Below are 16,682 nucleotides of genomic sequence, written 5' to 3'. Positions count from 1 at the left end.
TGTGTGTTTTAATGCAAAAAAAATGTTGATCCCATTTCAAAAAATTGCCAAAATATTGTAAAGTAAAATTGGTTCAAAAGGACGGTGAGCCATTAAAAAAAAAACCTGTCAGGAGAAAAATATTGGAGGTGCCATTGCAAGGTGCAAACACTTGGAAACTACATGCGATTCCCAGCCATTGACTTCCTGTGTACAAAAAGCAAGGATAAGGGTGGTGGTCTTGGAGCCAACACCTACAGAAACAAGTCAGCAACCTTAGTTCCTATATTCCTATCATAACAGGATTTCTTTAAACCTTTACCCAACAGAACACACCCATAACCTCACCACTAAGATATACCTTTTCCAAGGTTCATTGTGAGCTGCAACTCATTCTGTCATCCATGCAAATATGACTGGACTAAATATACACGTCTGATTTGTTTAGAAGCTAGAAAGTCCATCGGAAACATCACCCATCACACCAAACAATGCAGCATGCTATGACAACTGATTAAATATGCTATTGCCTGAACTTTTTGCCAAGGCAGCACGTGCCCACTGGAGGATCTTCCAGTCCTTCGGCAGGTCAGACTGAGCCTGGCATTACAGTCCAAATATGGCAACTCTGTGTAAAAATGTAATGAAACCACCAAGATGGATACAAAACAGCGGTCTTAAAATATTTTTACATTCTCTTGTATGCTTCACCTTGCACAAACCACATACAGGTCCACAACAGCCACTCTTAAGGGCAACAATTTCTAATGCCAAAAAAACAGCTCGGAAACAGTTACTACTACTAAGCACTAATTTTCCCAAAGAAGAACTGTCCATCCAAATTTTAATTCTAAATCTCACATTTCCCAGAGCAGCTTTGCATCAGACTGGTTGGTGTGCAGAAGTACCAACAATTCTTCTTTCAGACCCTTTAATAAGGCCTGATCTTGGGGGGCGTGTCCGACCGTGAATGGAGTAGGACGTGTGTTGGTGGAGCTCCGTTTACCAGCCCTGTATCCACTGTAATCCCGGACCATCGATCGGATCTGCGGCCACCAAGAGATTCACCCTAGTCCCTGGGTACCTCTGCAGCAGATCCCGGTGTGTATCGTGGAGGCTGGGATCCGTTTGAGCCATTTTTTTTGACCGGGAATCGCCTCCTTCCTCGTGTGGGCCGCCGCCATCTTGCGGCCTGCTAGGCCTAGCATTCTCCACGCTCGAGTGCCGCGCTCCCCGCGATTTGCGGGTTGAGCCACGGCACTTCTCGGACATACCAGGGGCGGCCCGATCAGACCGGAGCAACGCTGCACACACCACCCGTAGCCTTCTGGAGTGACCGGACGAGTGTCAGCATTGCGGGGACGCAGGTGAGAGCCACCATCTTACTACTCCCTGTGCCCCAGACCAGCCTTCTTGTCCTCTCCCTGCACCGATCCCAAACACCACCGCACCACGGTAGTGCCCCGCTTAAGTGTGGGCTGCCCAGGGGGGGGCTATAGACAATTTCTCTGTCGTGGACACTCTGGTTGCGGAGAGGCCTTGTCCTCACTCCCATATACGGCAGCCATCTTGCTTCACCCAAGACACAGCAGCTGGAGATACACAGTTCTCTGCACACCATCTTACCTGTTGCGTGGCGGCTGGTGCTGCCTGTGATACTTGACTGTCCCCTGGGGTTCCCTTTGCTGCCTAGGTGGGGGTGCAACTCACCACATTATTGCCTGGAACCGCACCTCTTCTATACTCCCTCATGTCCCACACTCTCATATAATCTAGCTGCCCCATCTTGCAGCATGTAGCCCCACAATGGTTCTGTAATGAGTTTTTGAACTGTTTCACTCAAAACAAGATGTACTGAAAGTCATATTCTCTACCAAGGGGGGACGCATGCGAGGTGCGATGTGGATCACCATCTTTTAATCAAGTGCTTGATCTAGCGAGGGTTTAACCTATACTGTGAGGTCTATTCACTCTATACAGTTTTAATTTGCATATATCTCCTTACAGATTACACTAGTGCATGCCGTCCGGAAAGAAGGCGTATTTGCGCCGTGCTCAACAGCACTCTTTGGTCACATATCCATTGCGCAACAAAGAGTTGAAGATGTTGGCTCAAAAGGGCTCTAGTCCATCCCCCACAAAATCCCCTACAATCCCCACTGGCCCTCTACACGTGCCGCCCTCCGTACAAAATGGAGAGACCCCTCCCCAGATTACAAAAGAGGACCTGGACCTCAGCTTAACCAAGATGTATGAGAAACTGGTTAACAAAATACAGTGTGAACTCCAAAAAACAACAACCACACTCACACATGAAATAGCATCCCTAGGGGGTCGTACAGATGTTCTAGAAACCAAACACGATGAGCTATCTCTTGCTCATAACGATCTCAGAAAAGACTTTGAACTTTTAGCTGAAAACTACTCGTATCTACAATCACAAGTAGAAGATTTGGACAACCGGAATCGCAGGAACAACCTAAGGATTCGCGGTATTCCTGAGACGGTTTCCGATCTGATGCCGGCGGTCTCTAAACTGTTTCATAACCTCCTTCCTGAATTGCCTCCATCCGCATTCGCATGCGACAGAATTCATAGAGCCTTGCGTCCAAAACCACCTCCAGACAAACCCTCACGCGACATCATCCTATGCATGAAAGATTTCACCACAAAAGAAAGCATTCTGAGAGCCTCTAGAAATTTGCATAGTATTGAACTGGAAGGCACAAAAATTCAAATTTTCCCGGACATCTCTCAAGCTACCCTGGAGAGGAGGCGAAAATTGAAGGAGATTACTTCTGTATTACAATCAGCTCATATTCGATACCGGTGGGGCTTCCCGTTTAAATTAACAGTACCGCACAATGGCACCACATATACAGTCTTCAATGTTTCTGAAGGTAAAGATCTCCTTGTAAAACTGGGCCTATTGGATCCAAGTGTAGTCGCAAGGCCTCCTTCCACACCTCACCCTTCACCTATCTGGGCCACCCCTGCTACTCGTAGAGATCAAAGAAGGTGGCGTCAACCATTCAGAAATTTGGACGCTTGAAGTTTAAGACTACCCCTCCTTTTTTTTTTTTTTTTTTTTTTATTATTATTATTTACTGTTTTTTTGTCTTTAAATTTAACATTATCATTTTTGGTATCTATGCTAATTTTTTTTTCTCAATGTGTTACGGCATGCACTCAATTTCTTGTCTATAGAACCCTCGCTGAGGCTGCTCTGCTCCGCCTCTGCTAGTTTGCTCCCCCTACTCACAATGGACTCCAAACGCATGGTACAGTCTGTGGATAATTTTCTGCTGCTGTTCCTGCTATCTATTGTCTTAATAGAGGATGCTCCATCTGTGAGTAATGGACAGATATGTCCATATCGATGTTATCTTTGGTCAGGTTATGCTTCTCATCCTGACCCCCAAAATATCTTTAAGTTTTCTCATAGTCATATTAAAACTTTAGATTTCTACAATATTTGGAAAAGGTCAAACAAAGATCCTCTTCATCACTTGATATGTGCTGTTATTGCAGCCCTACTGAGGAAAACATTGTTAGGTTTTAAAAGGTTAGCATTTCTAATGTTCTCTTGTTCAGATATAATTATATTCTTAGTTCACGAGTTTGGAAACGATATTCACATAGAGTATATGCTTGAGTTTATGACATCCCTTATGCTAGTATTCATTGCATTCTATCTTATGAGTCCAATGTTCTTTTTATATAAAAATAATGGGGATCAAGGTAATTTCTCATAATGTCCAAGGCTTTAATTCGCCTAATAAACGCAAAAAGGCATTCCGTCACTATAAACGGTTGGGAGCCGATATTATTTTATTGCAAGAAACCCACTTTGCCACTAATAAACTCCCACAATATTTTGATAGGTCTTATAATCAACATTATTGTACAGACTTTAGTTCCAAGGCTCGTGGTACTGCCATCTTTATAAGGCGTTCACTGGTCATGGAAATTCTAAACATATACAAAGACCCTGATAGCAGATTCCTGATCCTGAAAGGCATCATCAATGGTCGTCAAATAACTATTGCTTCAGTTTATGCCCCTAGCGAGACACAATCTGCTTTTTTTACAACATTTTTTGATATCCTAGACAGATATCACTCCCCCCACCTCATTGTGGGAGGTGACTTTAATGCAGCTGCAAACTCGGTCCTGGATAGGAGCAGAGTGGTCCCCACATCAAAGGCTTTTCCAAAATCTCTCACCCGCTCTTTACACAATCATCAATTAATTGATACATGGAGGGCCCATAACGTTGGTATAAAGGCCTATACTTTTTATTCACACCCACATGACAGCTATGCAAGATTAGATTACATTTTTGTTACCCCGATTCTTTTAGCTAATTCACATAATGCAGACATCCACATATGCCCCTGGTCTGATCACCACATTGTCGCGTTCACTACGTCTCACATAGGTCTGTCTCCTACCCCATATAAATGGAGAATAAATGATTCCCTGTTAACAGACCCCAGTATAACCCTAAAACTGTCTTCACAATTAGAAGATTATTTCACTCATAATGAATCTCCCGACACTTCTCTTTCCACTCTGTGGACAGCACATAAGGCAGTCATGAGAGGTCACCTTATTAATACTGCATCAGCTAAAAATAAATCGAAATTAATAGATATCAATAATCTAACTAGGGAATTGGACGGATTATATTATAAACATTTCCAATCCCCATCAACGGATATATATAATCTAATCCAAAGTAAAAGGCGTTCTCTTGATACGCTTTTGGCATCAGACACTGAGAGGACCTTGAGATGGTCCAAAGCAAAATTCCTATTATATAGCAACACTGCATCCACAATGTTTGCTAGAAAGCTTAAACAGTCTACTAACCCTCCACATATATATAAACTACGTAATGCTAATGGTAACCTGGTCTCTCACCCTAAAGAGGTTATAGAGATTTTCTCCGACTTCTATAAAAACCTTTTATCCGCCCCGATTTCGCCACCGAAACAGTCTTCCCGGGATTGGCTAGATGGTTTAATGCTCCCCACCCTATCTACCCAACAAGTAGATAAGCTGAACGCTCCTTGCACCGCAGTGGAAATCTCTGATATCATTAAATCCCTAAAGACTTCAACGGCCCCAGGTCCGGACGGGTATTCTACCCTCTATTACAAAAAATTCTCCCATATCCTAGCCCCACACTTATCCAAACTATTCAATCATATTCTACAAGGTAATACATTTCCAGATGAAATGCTTCTAGCCAATATGTGTTTAATACCCAAGCCCCACAAAGATCATACCTCCCCTCAAAACTACCGCCCAATTTCAGTCATGAACAATGACCTCAAAATTTTCGGCCGTCTGCTTGCGGGTAGAATTGCGACAGTCATTACGTCGTTAATTCATCCTGACCAAACTGGGTTTATTCCGGGCAGGCAGATCACTGATAATGTAAGACTGGTCACTAATTTAATACAAGATGCAAACCTACATACTAACCCATTAGTTATACTTAGCCTTGACATCCACAAGGCCTTCGATAGTGTCAGTTGGTCATACCTCGAACATTTACTCCCCAGATATGGTCTTTGTGATGAATTCATGCACGGCTTTAGAGCGTTATATCATAACCCCCAAACCAGAATTAGAATCCCAGGAGAAAATTCCGATTTTTTCGCTTTGGGTAGAGGGACTAGACAAGGATGCCCCCTTTCCCCTCTCCTTTTTGCCCTTGCGATAGAACCCCTTGCATGTGCCATACGTAGTAATGTTAATATTAGGGGATACCCGGGGGGCCCAGGTGACGTCAAGTTGAGTCTATATGCTGATGACGCGATGCTTTTCCTTTCGGACCCCTTGATTTCCCTCCCTAACCTCATCAAAACACTAAACACATTTCATAACCTCTCCGGACTTGGGGTAAATTTATCTAAATGTACTGCTATGCCAATTAATATCCCGTCTTTACTGTTGTCCTCTTTACAGCATAGTTTCTCCTTCACCTGGACTTCACATTCGTTTAAGTATCTGGGCATCCTCCTTACACCATTGTATAACACTCTGTATCAAACTAATTACCCATCATTGTTCTCAAACATCAAAGTACTTCTGAAGGCATGGTCAGCATATCATATATCCTTCTTGGGTAGATTAACGGCTGTCAAAATGGCAATTTTGCCTAAATTACTCTTTTATTTTAGATCCCTTCCAGTACAGGTCCCTAAATACACACTAGACTCCCTACAGAGGGATATCAATAAATTTATATGGGCCAACAAAAAACCGAGGTTCGGATACTCCCTTATGCATAGATCCCATTTAAATGGAGGTCTGGGCCTTCCCAATCTATGGTATTATTACCTCGCGGCAAGGTTTACGCAACTTGCTCAATGGTTTGCTCCTTCGGGTCAAGTTGCCTGGATACAATTTGAGGAACATTCAATTAAACCTTTCCATCTTCAGGGGTTGTTGTGGTCCAGATCGATCTCCCCTAGAGTGATTTTTCGCTTAAATAAGGTGGTAGCCTACTCATTTCAGTTATGGCATCGCTATAAAGATAAATTTGACTTAATTTCGGCCACTCCCCCACTGGCTTCCTTCTTGGGCGACCCCCGATTCCCACCAGCCTTTAAAAATGATAGTCTATTCAGTAAATGGAGGGCATGTAATCTCACTACGTTGAAATCCCTTTCCAGGAATGGCAAGTTTCGCCCATTTTCAGAACTACGTGAAGAATTTCAACTCCCAATCTCAGAATTAGCAAATTTCACTCAAATTGAGAGATTCTACAAGGAATTTTTCTCACTTACATTACATACTCCCTACTCTAATTTTGAACGTATCTGTATATCAACACCTAGAGATAGGGGCTTGATCTCCCGCATTTACCGTTCTCTGAGTGAGTTTTCTCGCCCAGAGAAGTCTAATCCAATGCTACATTGGGAGGTCGACCTGGGCTGCACATTCTCTCCACAGGAGTGGACTACTATGTTACATAACCTATTAAAATGTACTCGTTCTACCTCAGCAAGAGAATCTGCTCTAAAAATTCATACCAGATGGTATCTGACCCCTTCCAAAATAAACTCATTTTATCCCACAGTAGCCCCAACTTGCTTTAGGGGTTGCCCTGAACAGGGCACTATTTTACATACCTTCTGGAACTGCAAATTTCTAGACCCCATATGGTCACTTGCAACAGCCAAGATTGAACATATCACTGGTAGAAAAGTAACCCTTAATCCCATGGTGTGTTTATTATTCGCATCTATACCTAATATACCTATTAAACATGTTAGACTGATTCACACACTTTTTAATTCAATTCACTGGATGATTGCTTTTAATTGGCACTCTTCAAATGTCCCATGGTCCCAAGTTTTAAATAGAATGGAACAAATCAAACTCTCAGAGCTAATCCACCATACTCTCTTCGACACAATGCATGTTTTCAAAAAGAAATGGTCCCCCTGGGATATAGCAGTTCCATGAAAATGTTCTACTTATCAGTTGTCCATAATGTAGCTGGTCTGTAATGTTTTACCATTTTCATCTTTACATGTTTCATGTTTTATATATCACATGTCTAGTACAAGCATGTTCAGTTTGATTGTACCTTTTGCTTCTGTAATGACTCTGTATTAATCTTTGACCTTTTGATATAATAAAATCGTTTGTAAACAAAATAAGGCCTGATCTTCTTGTTTGTTCACAACTCTACAAATGACCACCAATACATCTCAAAGTCAAGCCAGCCATAGAATAAAAAAAATAATATTATAGAAAATTATACCTCATCCTTTGGCTCTCGGAAAGAAGACCTGGTGCTCCCAGTCCTCCGAAAAACACCAGGCTTTGCATCCTCCTGCTGACCAAATAGTTCCTCAATTGTCTTTGTATCAATCTGGTATTGATGCTGCCTAGAAGCCATAGTCCAGATATTGGTTTTCCCCCTAACCTGCTCCTCAGGGATGGTTTTCCAGAAGAAGCTCCGCATGCGTTTTTTCTTGTTGTGTCCATGACTACCATGATTCAGAAATGGAGGAGCCCCAGGAGGGGGAGGAGGAGGTGGTGGCACAGACTGAGGCAAAGGTGGCGGAGGAGGAGGTGGTGGTGGAGGCGGAGGTGGCAATGGGTTATCTAGCATTAAGTCTGTGATGACCACACTGCAGTCACCATTTTCTTTATCATTTACCAAAGAGACACAGTTCATAACATGCATCTTGGTGCAGGCCTTTCTTCATATGACGCATCACTGAGAGTGGAAGAGTAGCTAGCAAAACAGCATCCTAGTCCAAAGATTGTCCCAGTATTTTCTGCATGTTCTAAACCTAGACAAATTAAAAAAAAAAAAAAATTAAAAAAAAAAAATATATGTAAGTTGAAGCAAATAAGGGCAGACACGCACACAAAAATACACATGCATACACTTTCTTTTTTGGTAGTAATTAAGAAGTTATTGGGGAGAAACATTACAAGACATCATGGTGAGAAGGTGAAGAAAATGTATCTGAATCAGTTAAATTGTTGAAATAAATTCATAATAATAATAATATATATATATATATATATATATATATATATATAGCACTAATAGGAAAACAGGTATGAATAGGAAAAGAGATTACCAAAACTTTAGCATTGAAAACATCAATTATAACAAACATTTTCGGTTATTTGTATCCCAAAACTTGAGCCCCAACGACCAGAAGTGTGAAAGAAAAACATTTCAAGGGCAGGTACAAAGTTCACCCCTAGAAGATACTGTGCCTATATTAGAAGATACCAGGTTCCTTAAGAGGCGATATTGAAAGGAAAAAATAGAGGATAGAGGCTTGTCCTTGAATCACTGGGACAGGAAGTGAGGGGAATTTGGCCCAAAAGGGTCACTGCACTGCAATAAACCTGAGAGAAGTAATTTGCACCCTTATCCACTTTGTCTACAATTAACAACATCTTAGGTTCTAAGAACTAATAACTTTTAGAATGTTAAAGTGTTACTAAACCCACAATAGTAAAATCTGTCTGTATATGCAGCATAGTGTGCTTGTTATACTCACTGTGGAACTTAAGGGGTTAATTCTCTGCATTGTATAAAAAGGCAGTTTTATCCTGTATGCACAGATCCTCCCCCTGCACTGGAGAAGGCCAGCTAATACAGGTAGAGTAGGCGACCTGCACATGCTCAGTTGCGTTTTTTATGCTGAAGAGAACAGTTACTTGTTCTCAGAGATAGCCAGGTTACATGATATTGACATCACACATTGGGTGTGTATACAGGCTGCAGTGAAAATCTCCTCCTTCCTGAACTCTCAGCGCTGGCGAAAATGTGCAGTTTATCATGTAACCGTGGTATACAGATCATCCAAAAAGGTATATAGTGGCAGTATTTTAATGTAAAAAAGATGATTTATAAGCTGTGGGCTATTTTCATATTACTGGGCTTAGTAACACTTTAAGTAAGAAGAAATGCGTTTCCTAGGACAGGAAGCACTGTAAAGGGCTTGTGCCAATGGCCTTTGCTTTCCCATGAAAGCCTATGAGAAAGCAAAATCCGCTTGAAGCAGGTCAAATCTTTCAAAATCCAATACTAGTGCATTTGCTCTTCCAAATGAAACACAAGAAGAGATTTATGAATAACCATGAGACTCAGCATATGAATGGGGGGAATTGGAATGAAATATTTTAACCCTTTTTCTAACAGTCATGAAGGAGTGGGAGGTACATTTTAAAGGGGTTGTAAAGGTGGGTTTTTTTATTTTCTAAATAGGTTCGTTTAAGCTAGTGCATTGTTGGTTCACTTACCTTTTCCTTCGATCTCCCTTTTAAATGTTTTTTTTTTCCTTTGTCCGAATTTCTCACTTCCTGTTCCTCCTCAGTAAGCTTGCCCCCATCATCCAAGCTGTTCTGGCTGGGCGTTAGTCAGCGTGCTCACCCCCTCCCTTGGGACTACATCCCTACGGGGAGACGCTGTGTTCTCCCCACAGGGAGCTAAGCTTACTGAGGAGGAACAGGAAGTGAGAAATTCAGACAAACAAAAAAAAACATTTAAAAGGGAAATCGAAGGAAATCGAAGGAAAAGGTAAGTGAACCAACAATGCACTAGCTTAAAAGGAACCCATTTAGAAAATAAAAAATGAACCTTTAGGCCCCTTTCACACGTGGCGGATCAGTAATGATCCGCCCGTAAACCTCCGCTTGCTCAGCGGGGATCGCTCCGTTGATCCCCTCTGAGCCGGCGGATAACAGGGCGGTCCCCGCACACTGTGCAGGGACCGCCCTGTCTTTTCTCCGCTCTCCCCTATGGGGGGGGATCGGATGAACACGGACCGTCTGTCCGTGTTCACCCGATCCGCCAGCGGGCATGTCACCGCTGACATCCGCGGCTCCATAGAGGAGCATGGAGCGCCCGTTCAGGTCCGCTAAAAAAAACTGTCAGGCAGACCTGAACGGGCCGCCCATGTGAAAGAGCCCTAACACCCCCTTTAATATCTCCAACACAGTAGGTTGGTTCACTTATCTCAAGCAATGACCCAACCATTTGATAAAATGTATACAAAGATTCTGCTTGTCATGCAAGTCACAGAGTTTTCTGAATGTATGTTTTCCACTACTAGGAAAGCCTACAAAGCAAATAGTTACCCGATATAACCCTTCAGCTGCCTAAAAAAGTATTTGTTGTTTTGTTGGTTCTCTAACAGCATAAAGGATAAAAGGTGACAGGGACACACAAACATTTGTATGAAAGTGGTTTCTTTTCCATGATGTCAGGTTCTACATTGTTGGAAACAAGAGCCGCCACTCCTAGGTAGCACTTACACATCCTGGAAACCTATCTGCTACAGTGTTTCCCTGTCACTTGCTACAAGGCCATTAAATACGCAAATTGTGCCAAAGCAACACACAGCTATGGGAATATATTGCAGGGACTACAACGTTCTGTTTTCTGTAAATAATCGTACCCATTGTCAACGACCTTCCCCTGAGGATTCCGATTATGCAAGCTTTCTTGGTTGAACTTGGACATGTGGCTTTTTTCAACTCGTAACGCCGAACTACCAAATCTCTCCAACCCCCTTTCCTCCTCAATTGTACGTATTTCACGTGATGCCCAGACTCCAGTTTTCATTTCACTACATTTCTCATCCAAAATCTACATTATTAAACTCATTTACGACCTATACTATGATATAAATGAAGTAGTGGGTTTAACTCATTTTGGACATCCAATCATAATCCATGGTGGGGATGCCCGTTTGTCTATATGGTCTTTGTGCCAAAAGTCTTTGAAAGATGGAAAATAAGCTGTGCAATATCAGCACTGAACCCCTCTCTTCTTCCTCCATGAGGTTAAACATTATTATAAGACTCTTAATTTCTGTCATTTTATTAAAAAAATATATAGGTAATTGAAGCGGAGTAAGGTTCGATTTACACTAATGCATGTTGCTTTTGAGCGTTTTTGCGTTTTTAATTTTTTTTTGCCATCAATTTTAATTTTTTTACATTTCCTTTAACAACCAGCTTATAAACAGGAAAAAAAAAAAAAAAAAAAAAAAATCGGATCGATAGAATTATATTACTTGCAAAACGCTGCTTTTTGCGGGAAAAAAGTCCCCGGCCCTTTCCAAAAACGTAGAGGCACAAAAAAGCATTGATGTGAACATGTTCCAAAGAAACCCATGTTAAAAAATTTCCCTGCTTTTCTGCAAAATGCACCAAAAAACACATTAGTGTGAATCGAGCCTTAGATACCTTGTGCAGCCAACAGCTGAGGAGCTCATGTGTTAGACTGGGTATCAAAATATAGCAAACATTTATATAGAAAAGTCTATGTAAATACACATATGAATAGCCATCTGTGCCTGGATTTTACAAGAGAGAGTCAGCCTCTAATTATGTAAACCTGCAGATCACAATGTTTACTTCATCGATGTAGAATTTAAATTTTACAGTCTTGGAGATATCAATGGATAGCACATATATGCAAAGCAATGTATGTACCAAAAGTATTCTTGCTCTAGAATCACTAGTCACCAATATTACAAAAAAAATAAAAAAGTTATATTAAAAATTTGACTTTTAATGTTAAAAAATAAATAAAAATAAAGTGCTTAAAGTGTTACTAAACCCAGGACCCTGCATGCACTATATCTGGTCTCCCACAGTACACAGAACATGGAAATTCAATTATTTTAGTAAATATAAACTGCTAAATACCCTTTCTCATCGGCAGTATATAGCAGTCTTGAGAATTCTATCAGTGTCTAGTTAAAGCTTGTAGAAGGAGTTTTTTATACTGCAATAAGCTGTCCTATGAGGATGCAGTACTCCTGAACCTCGGTCTGGACAGTGCCAATTTGCCCTGTGCTGATCACATGCACTCTCCCAAGAAAAGAAAAAAATGGTCTAGCAATACACACCAAACTGAGCATGTGCAGCCTGACTCCAGTAACTGTCTTATCCAGATCTGTTTTGGAGTCAGTGGAAGAAGAAGAGGATCTGTGCATACAAGATCAGACAGCCTGTTTACACAATGCAGAGGATTAACCCCTTAGGTTCCACAGTGAGTATAACAAGCATGCTTTACCTCATATACAGACTGATTTTGCTGTTGTGAGATTAATAACTCTATCCCAACACATGCATAGTTTGGAAGCAAAACATTTTTTTGCCATATTATAAATGTAATCTTGCTGATTAAAACAAGAACACTGTAGTCGATAGATGCAGTGAAAGTGCTCAAACTCTACAAAATGTATAAAACTGGAACTAGTAAAAATGTATTTTGGCCATAACAGATCATTTTGGTAATTTACCAAAATTTGGACAAAATAGCAGCCATAAAAATTTGCTATGAACCACACACATTTTCTTCTTCTGTCACTGCTCAATTATTTAGGAGTAGAGGCTATACACCCAACAACGTGTATGTGAATAAATAAGGTAAATAAGGGTAATGAATAACCAATCACAAGAGAAAAAAAAAAAACACCCGAAAAAACCGTTAGGAGTTTGGCTTGCGTATGACTGGGTATTCAAAGTTTCACCTTATACGCCAACATTCACCTTGCAAAGTGAACAACATCTATACTTTATTTTTTTTAAATCCTAATTTAAGCATATGGGAAAAACATAAACAGTGCATCAATAGGTACAGAGGACCCAGAAAGACTGTTGGCATCCATACACAGGGCAATGATAAAAGGACCGATTGTCTCCTCTATACCTTTTATCAGACGTTCTGGCACTCCTTTTTGACCCATAATTACATGGACCAAAAAACACCAATGTTTCCCTTTGTGGGGCAGGATGAAAGTGGTCAAACACTAAGTTTGCGTCCAGGTATACTTTTACTCACCTGACCAGATGTGAATGGATACAGGCAGACGCACGTCCACTTACATCCAGTCACCCATATGGATTACATTATACAACATTTTTCCTCCATCACACGACGGTGGCCAAAAAAATAAATAAAAAAAAAAAACAGAATGGACATGGAGGCCACATATTGAACATTAATTTCCATTCCGATTTGACACAGCAGGGATAAACCCAGGATCCCTTGCTGCAGACAAAAACGTAAGGTGCCCATGTGACGGGGCCTCGAGAAATCAACCCCCTTGTATGGTATTAACACCATTTTCATTACACATCTTTGAGAAGAAAAAAAAAAAAAGGGGGAGCTTTACAGCTTTGAAAACAGACACCAAGAATGGGTCAGTGACTGTATCCTCCTGATAAAAATGCATCTGCTCAGGCACGCACTTATGATTCAGTTTCAGCTATTTTAGCACTTTTCAGTTCTGCCTTGATCTGTGTCTACTCGATGATGTATGGTTATGGACTGTCCTGGTATCACAGGTGGGAATTGCCTGTTTCAGTGAGCAGTATAAACACATTCATCTAAACATCTGGCCATACACGCTTTCATCCCGCAAGTCAACTGTATATCATAAGATGTCAATCTTCATCATACTTTCTTTGCAAGAGCTCTTTTTTCCCTCCATGTGTGGTCACACATTAGGACTGGTTTACTTCAGGGACTGACAAATGGAAGTACTATAGGAAATGTAAAAGCAAGAGTCTACACCCCTGGTGTTGAACCGGCGGCCCATTGCCACTTATTGTTTGGCCTTTCGAAGCCCCCGGCAGACAGCTGTCTGTTTTGTTGCTTACTCAAGCCAGTAAGGACAATGCTGTTAAATAGTTTGGTTTATCTTTATCACAATATCTTTATTTTCTGTGCTCTACACCCCTTTTCTTTTTCTTTCTTCCCCTTCAATCTTTTAAAATGGATCTTGCTGAGAAGAATATACATTTTTAAAAGGGGGCTGTATGAAGCACAAATGTGGGAGCATTGAGTTTTAATAGGGCTGCAATAGCAGTGATCTCTATCAGTCTTATGTAATGCGTCTACAGTCTTTGATCATCTCTGACCATTTACTGTTGCATGTCCCCAGTCTCTGACCATCTCTTTTAGCCTAACTGTAGGCGCTGACCATCTACAGATACAGGTCTGCAGCCTCTTATTTTTACAGCATTACATTCACTGGATTATTAGGTGTTCTCATTGAGCACAGCAGTCGCCAAACCAAAGCTAACCGTACGCCGTTCATTTTTTAATTATACATTTTTTTATATACCCACTTCCTTACTGTGCACATATACCCCTTCCTGACCTGGTGAAATTTCAGCTTCCGGCACTGCGTCGCTTTAACTGACAATTGCGCGGTCATGCGACGTGGCTCCCAAACAAAATGGACGTCCTTTTTTCCCCACAAATAGAGCTTTCTTTTGGTGGTATTTGATCACCTCTGCGGTTTTTATTTTTTGCGCTATAAACAAAAATAGAGCGACAATTTTGAAAAAAAAAACAATATTTTTTACTTGTTACTATAATAAATTGCCCAAATTTTTTAAAAACTTTTTTTTTCTCAGTCTAGGCGATACGTATTATTCTACATTTTTTTTTTTTTTTTTTTTAACAAAAATATCGCAAGAAGCGTCTGGTTTGCGCAAAAGTTATTGCGCTTACAAAATAGGGGACAGAATTATTATATTTTTTTTACTACTAATGGCGGCGATCAGCATTTTTTTTCGTGACTGCGACATTATGGCGGAGACATCGGACACTTTTGACACATTTTTGGCGCCATTCACATTTATACAGCGATCAGTGCAATAAATATGCACTAATTACTGTATAAATGTGACTGGCATTGAAGGGGTTAACACTAGGGGGTGAGGAAGGGGTTAATGTGTACCCTGAATTGTGTTACTAACTGTGGGGGGAGGGGGGTGACTGGGGGAGGTGACCGATGCTGTGTCCCTATGTACAAGGGACACAGATCGGTCTCCTCTCTCCCCTGACAGGACGTGGAGCTCTGTGTTTACACACAGAGCTCCACGTCTTGTCCCTGTAGCCGCCGATCGCGAGTGCCTGGCTGACATCGCGGCCGCCAGGCACTCGCATCGGCATCTCAGCGACCGTAAAAAAAACACGGCCAGTCAGAGATGTAGAGCCACCCTGCGGCCGTACAAAGTCGTACGGCCGTCGGGAAGTGGATACATACACATACATACATATATTTATTTATTTATTAATTACATACACACACACATCAGGTAAAACAAGTATTGAACACGTCACCATTTTTTTAGGTAAATATATTTCTAATAGTCGGTTCACACATAGGCGGCACGACTTTGGGGGCGACTCTGCAAGTTGTCCTGAGGACGACTTCAGAGACGATTCGCAAAACGACTTCTGTATAGAAGTCAATTCAGATCGCCCCGAGCCGCCCCCGAAATACTACAGGAACCTTTTTTCTAAGTCGGAGTGACTTGCGTCGCTCCTATTAGAACGGTTCTATTGCAGTGAATGGGACGCGACACGTCAGGTGGCTGAGCCGCCTGTCGTGTCGCCCCAGTGTGAACCGGGTCTAAAGGTGCTATTGACATGACTTTTTCACCACATGTTGGTAACAACCCATGCAATTGAAAGTAACCAATAACAAATAAGTTTAGAAATTAAGTTACGTGTAATAAAATGGAACGACACAGGGAAAAAAGTATTGAACACATAAAGAAAGGGAGTCGCAAAAAGGCAAAGAAAGCCAAAACACCAGCTGAAATCAGTAATTGCAAAGCAATCTTGCAAATTAATATCAGCTGGTTCAGTCTCGACTGATGGCCTATAAAAAGCGTTTCTCTTTACCAAGGTGTCACACAAGACACATCTCATGATGAGTAAAAGGCAAAGAGCTCTCCCAAGATCTTCGCAACCTTATTGTTGCAAAACATACCCTTTGGTTACAGAAGGATTTCGAAACTTCAGAATGTGCCACTGTTGGGGCCATAATCCGAAAGTGGAAAGATCATTTAACAATAAACCGGCCACGACCAGGTGCTCCTCACAAGATTTCTGACAGGAGTGAAGAGAATTATCAGAAGAGTTGTCCAAGAGCCAAGGACTACTTGTGGAGAGCTTCAGAAAGACCTGGAATTAGCAATTGTTTCAAAGAAAACAATAAGTAACGCAATCAACCGCCATGGCCTGTATGCACGCTCACCACGCAAGACTCCATTGCTGAAGAAAAAGCATGTTGAAACTCGATTAAAACGTTTGCGGCACAACATTTAGACAAGCCTGAAATACTGGGAGAATATAGTCTGGTCAGATGAGACCAAAATTTAACTCTTTG

The 16,682-nt window shown here is 41.4% G+C and overlaps 1 protein-coding gene across 1 annotated transcript in view; it reads right to left on the bottom strand.

Moving 5' to 3' along the window:
• FHDC1 (FH2 domain containing 1) overlaps positions 1–16,682 on the bottom strand; it is a 93,723-nt gene that overhangs the window by 56,845 nt on the left and 20,196 nt on the right. The window contains exon 2 of the mRNA XM_040331917.1: positions 7,766–8,303. Within this exon, the coding sequence (XP_040187851.1) occupies positions 7,766–8,194 (429 nt within the window). The 5' untranslated portion in view covers positions 8,195–8,303. The remainder of the gene's footprint in view (positions 1–7,765; positions 8,304–16,682) is intronic.

Source organism: Rana temporaria, chromosome 1, assembly GCF_905171775.1.
Source record: "Rana temporaria chromosome 1, aRanTem1.1, whole genome shotgun sequence".
Taxonomy (NCBI): Eukaryota; Metazoa; Chordata; class Amphibia; order Anura; family Ranidae; genus Rana; species Rana temporaria.
This window is presented reverse-complemented; position numbering and strand designations above follow the sequence as displayed.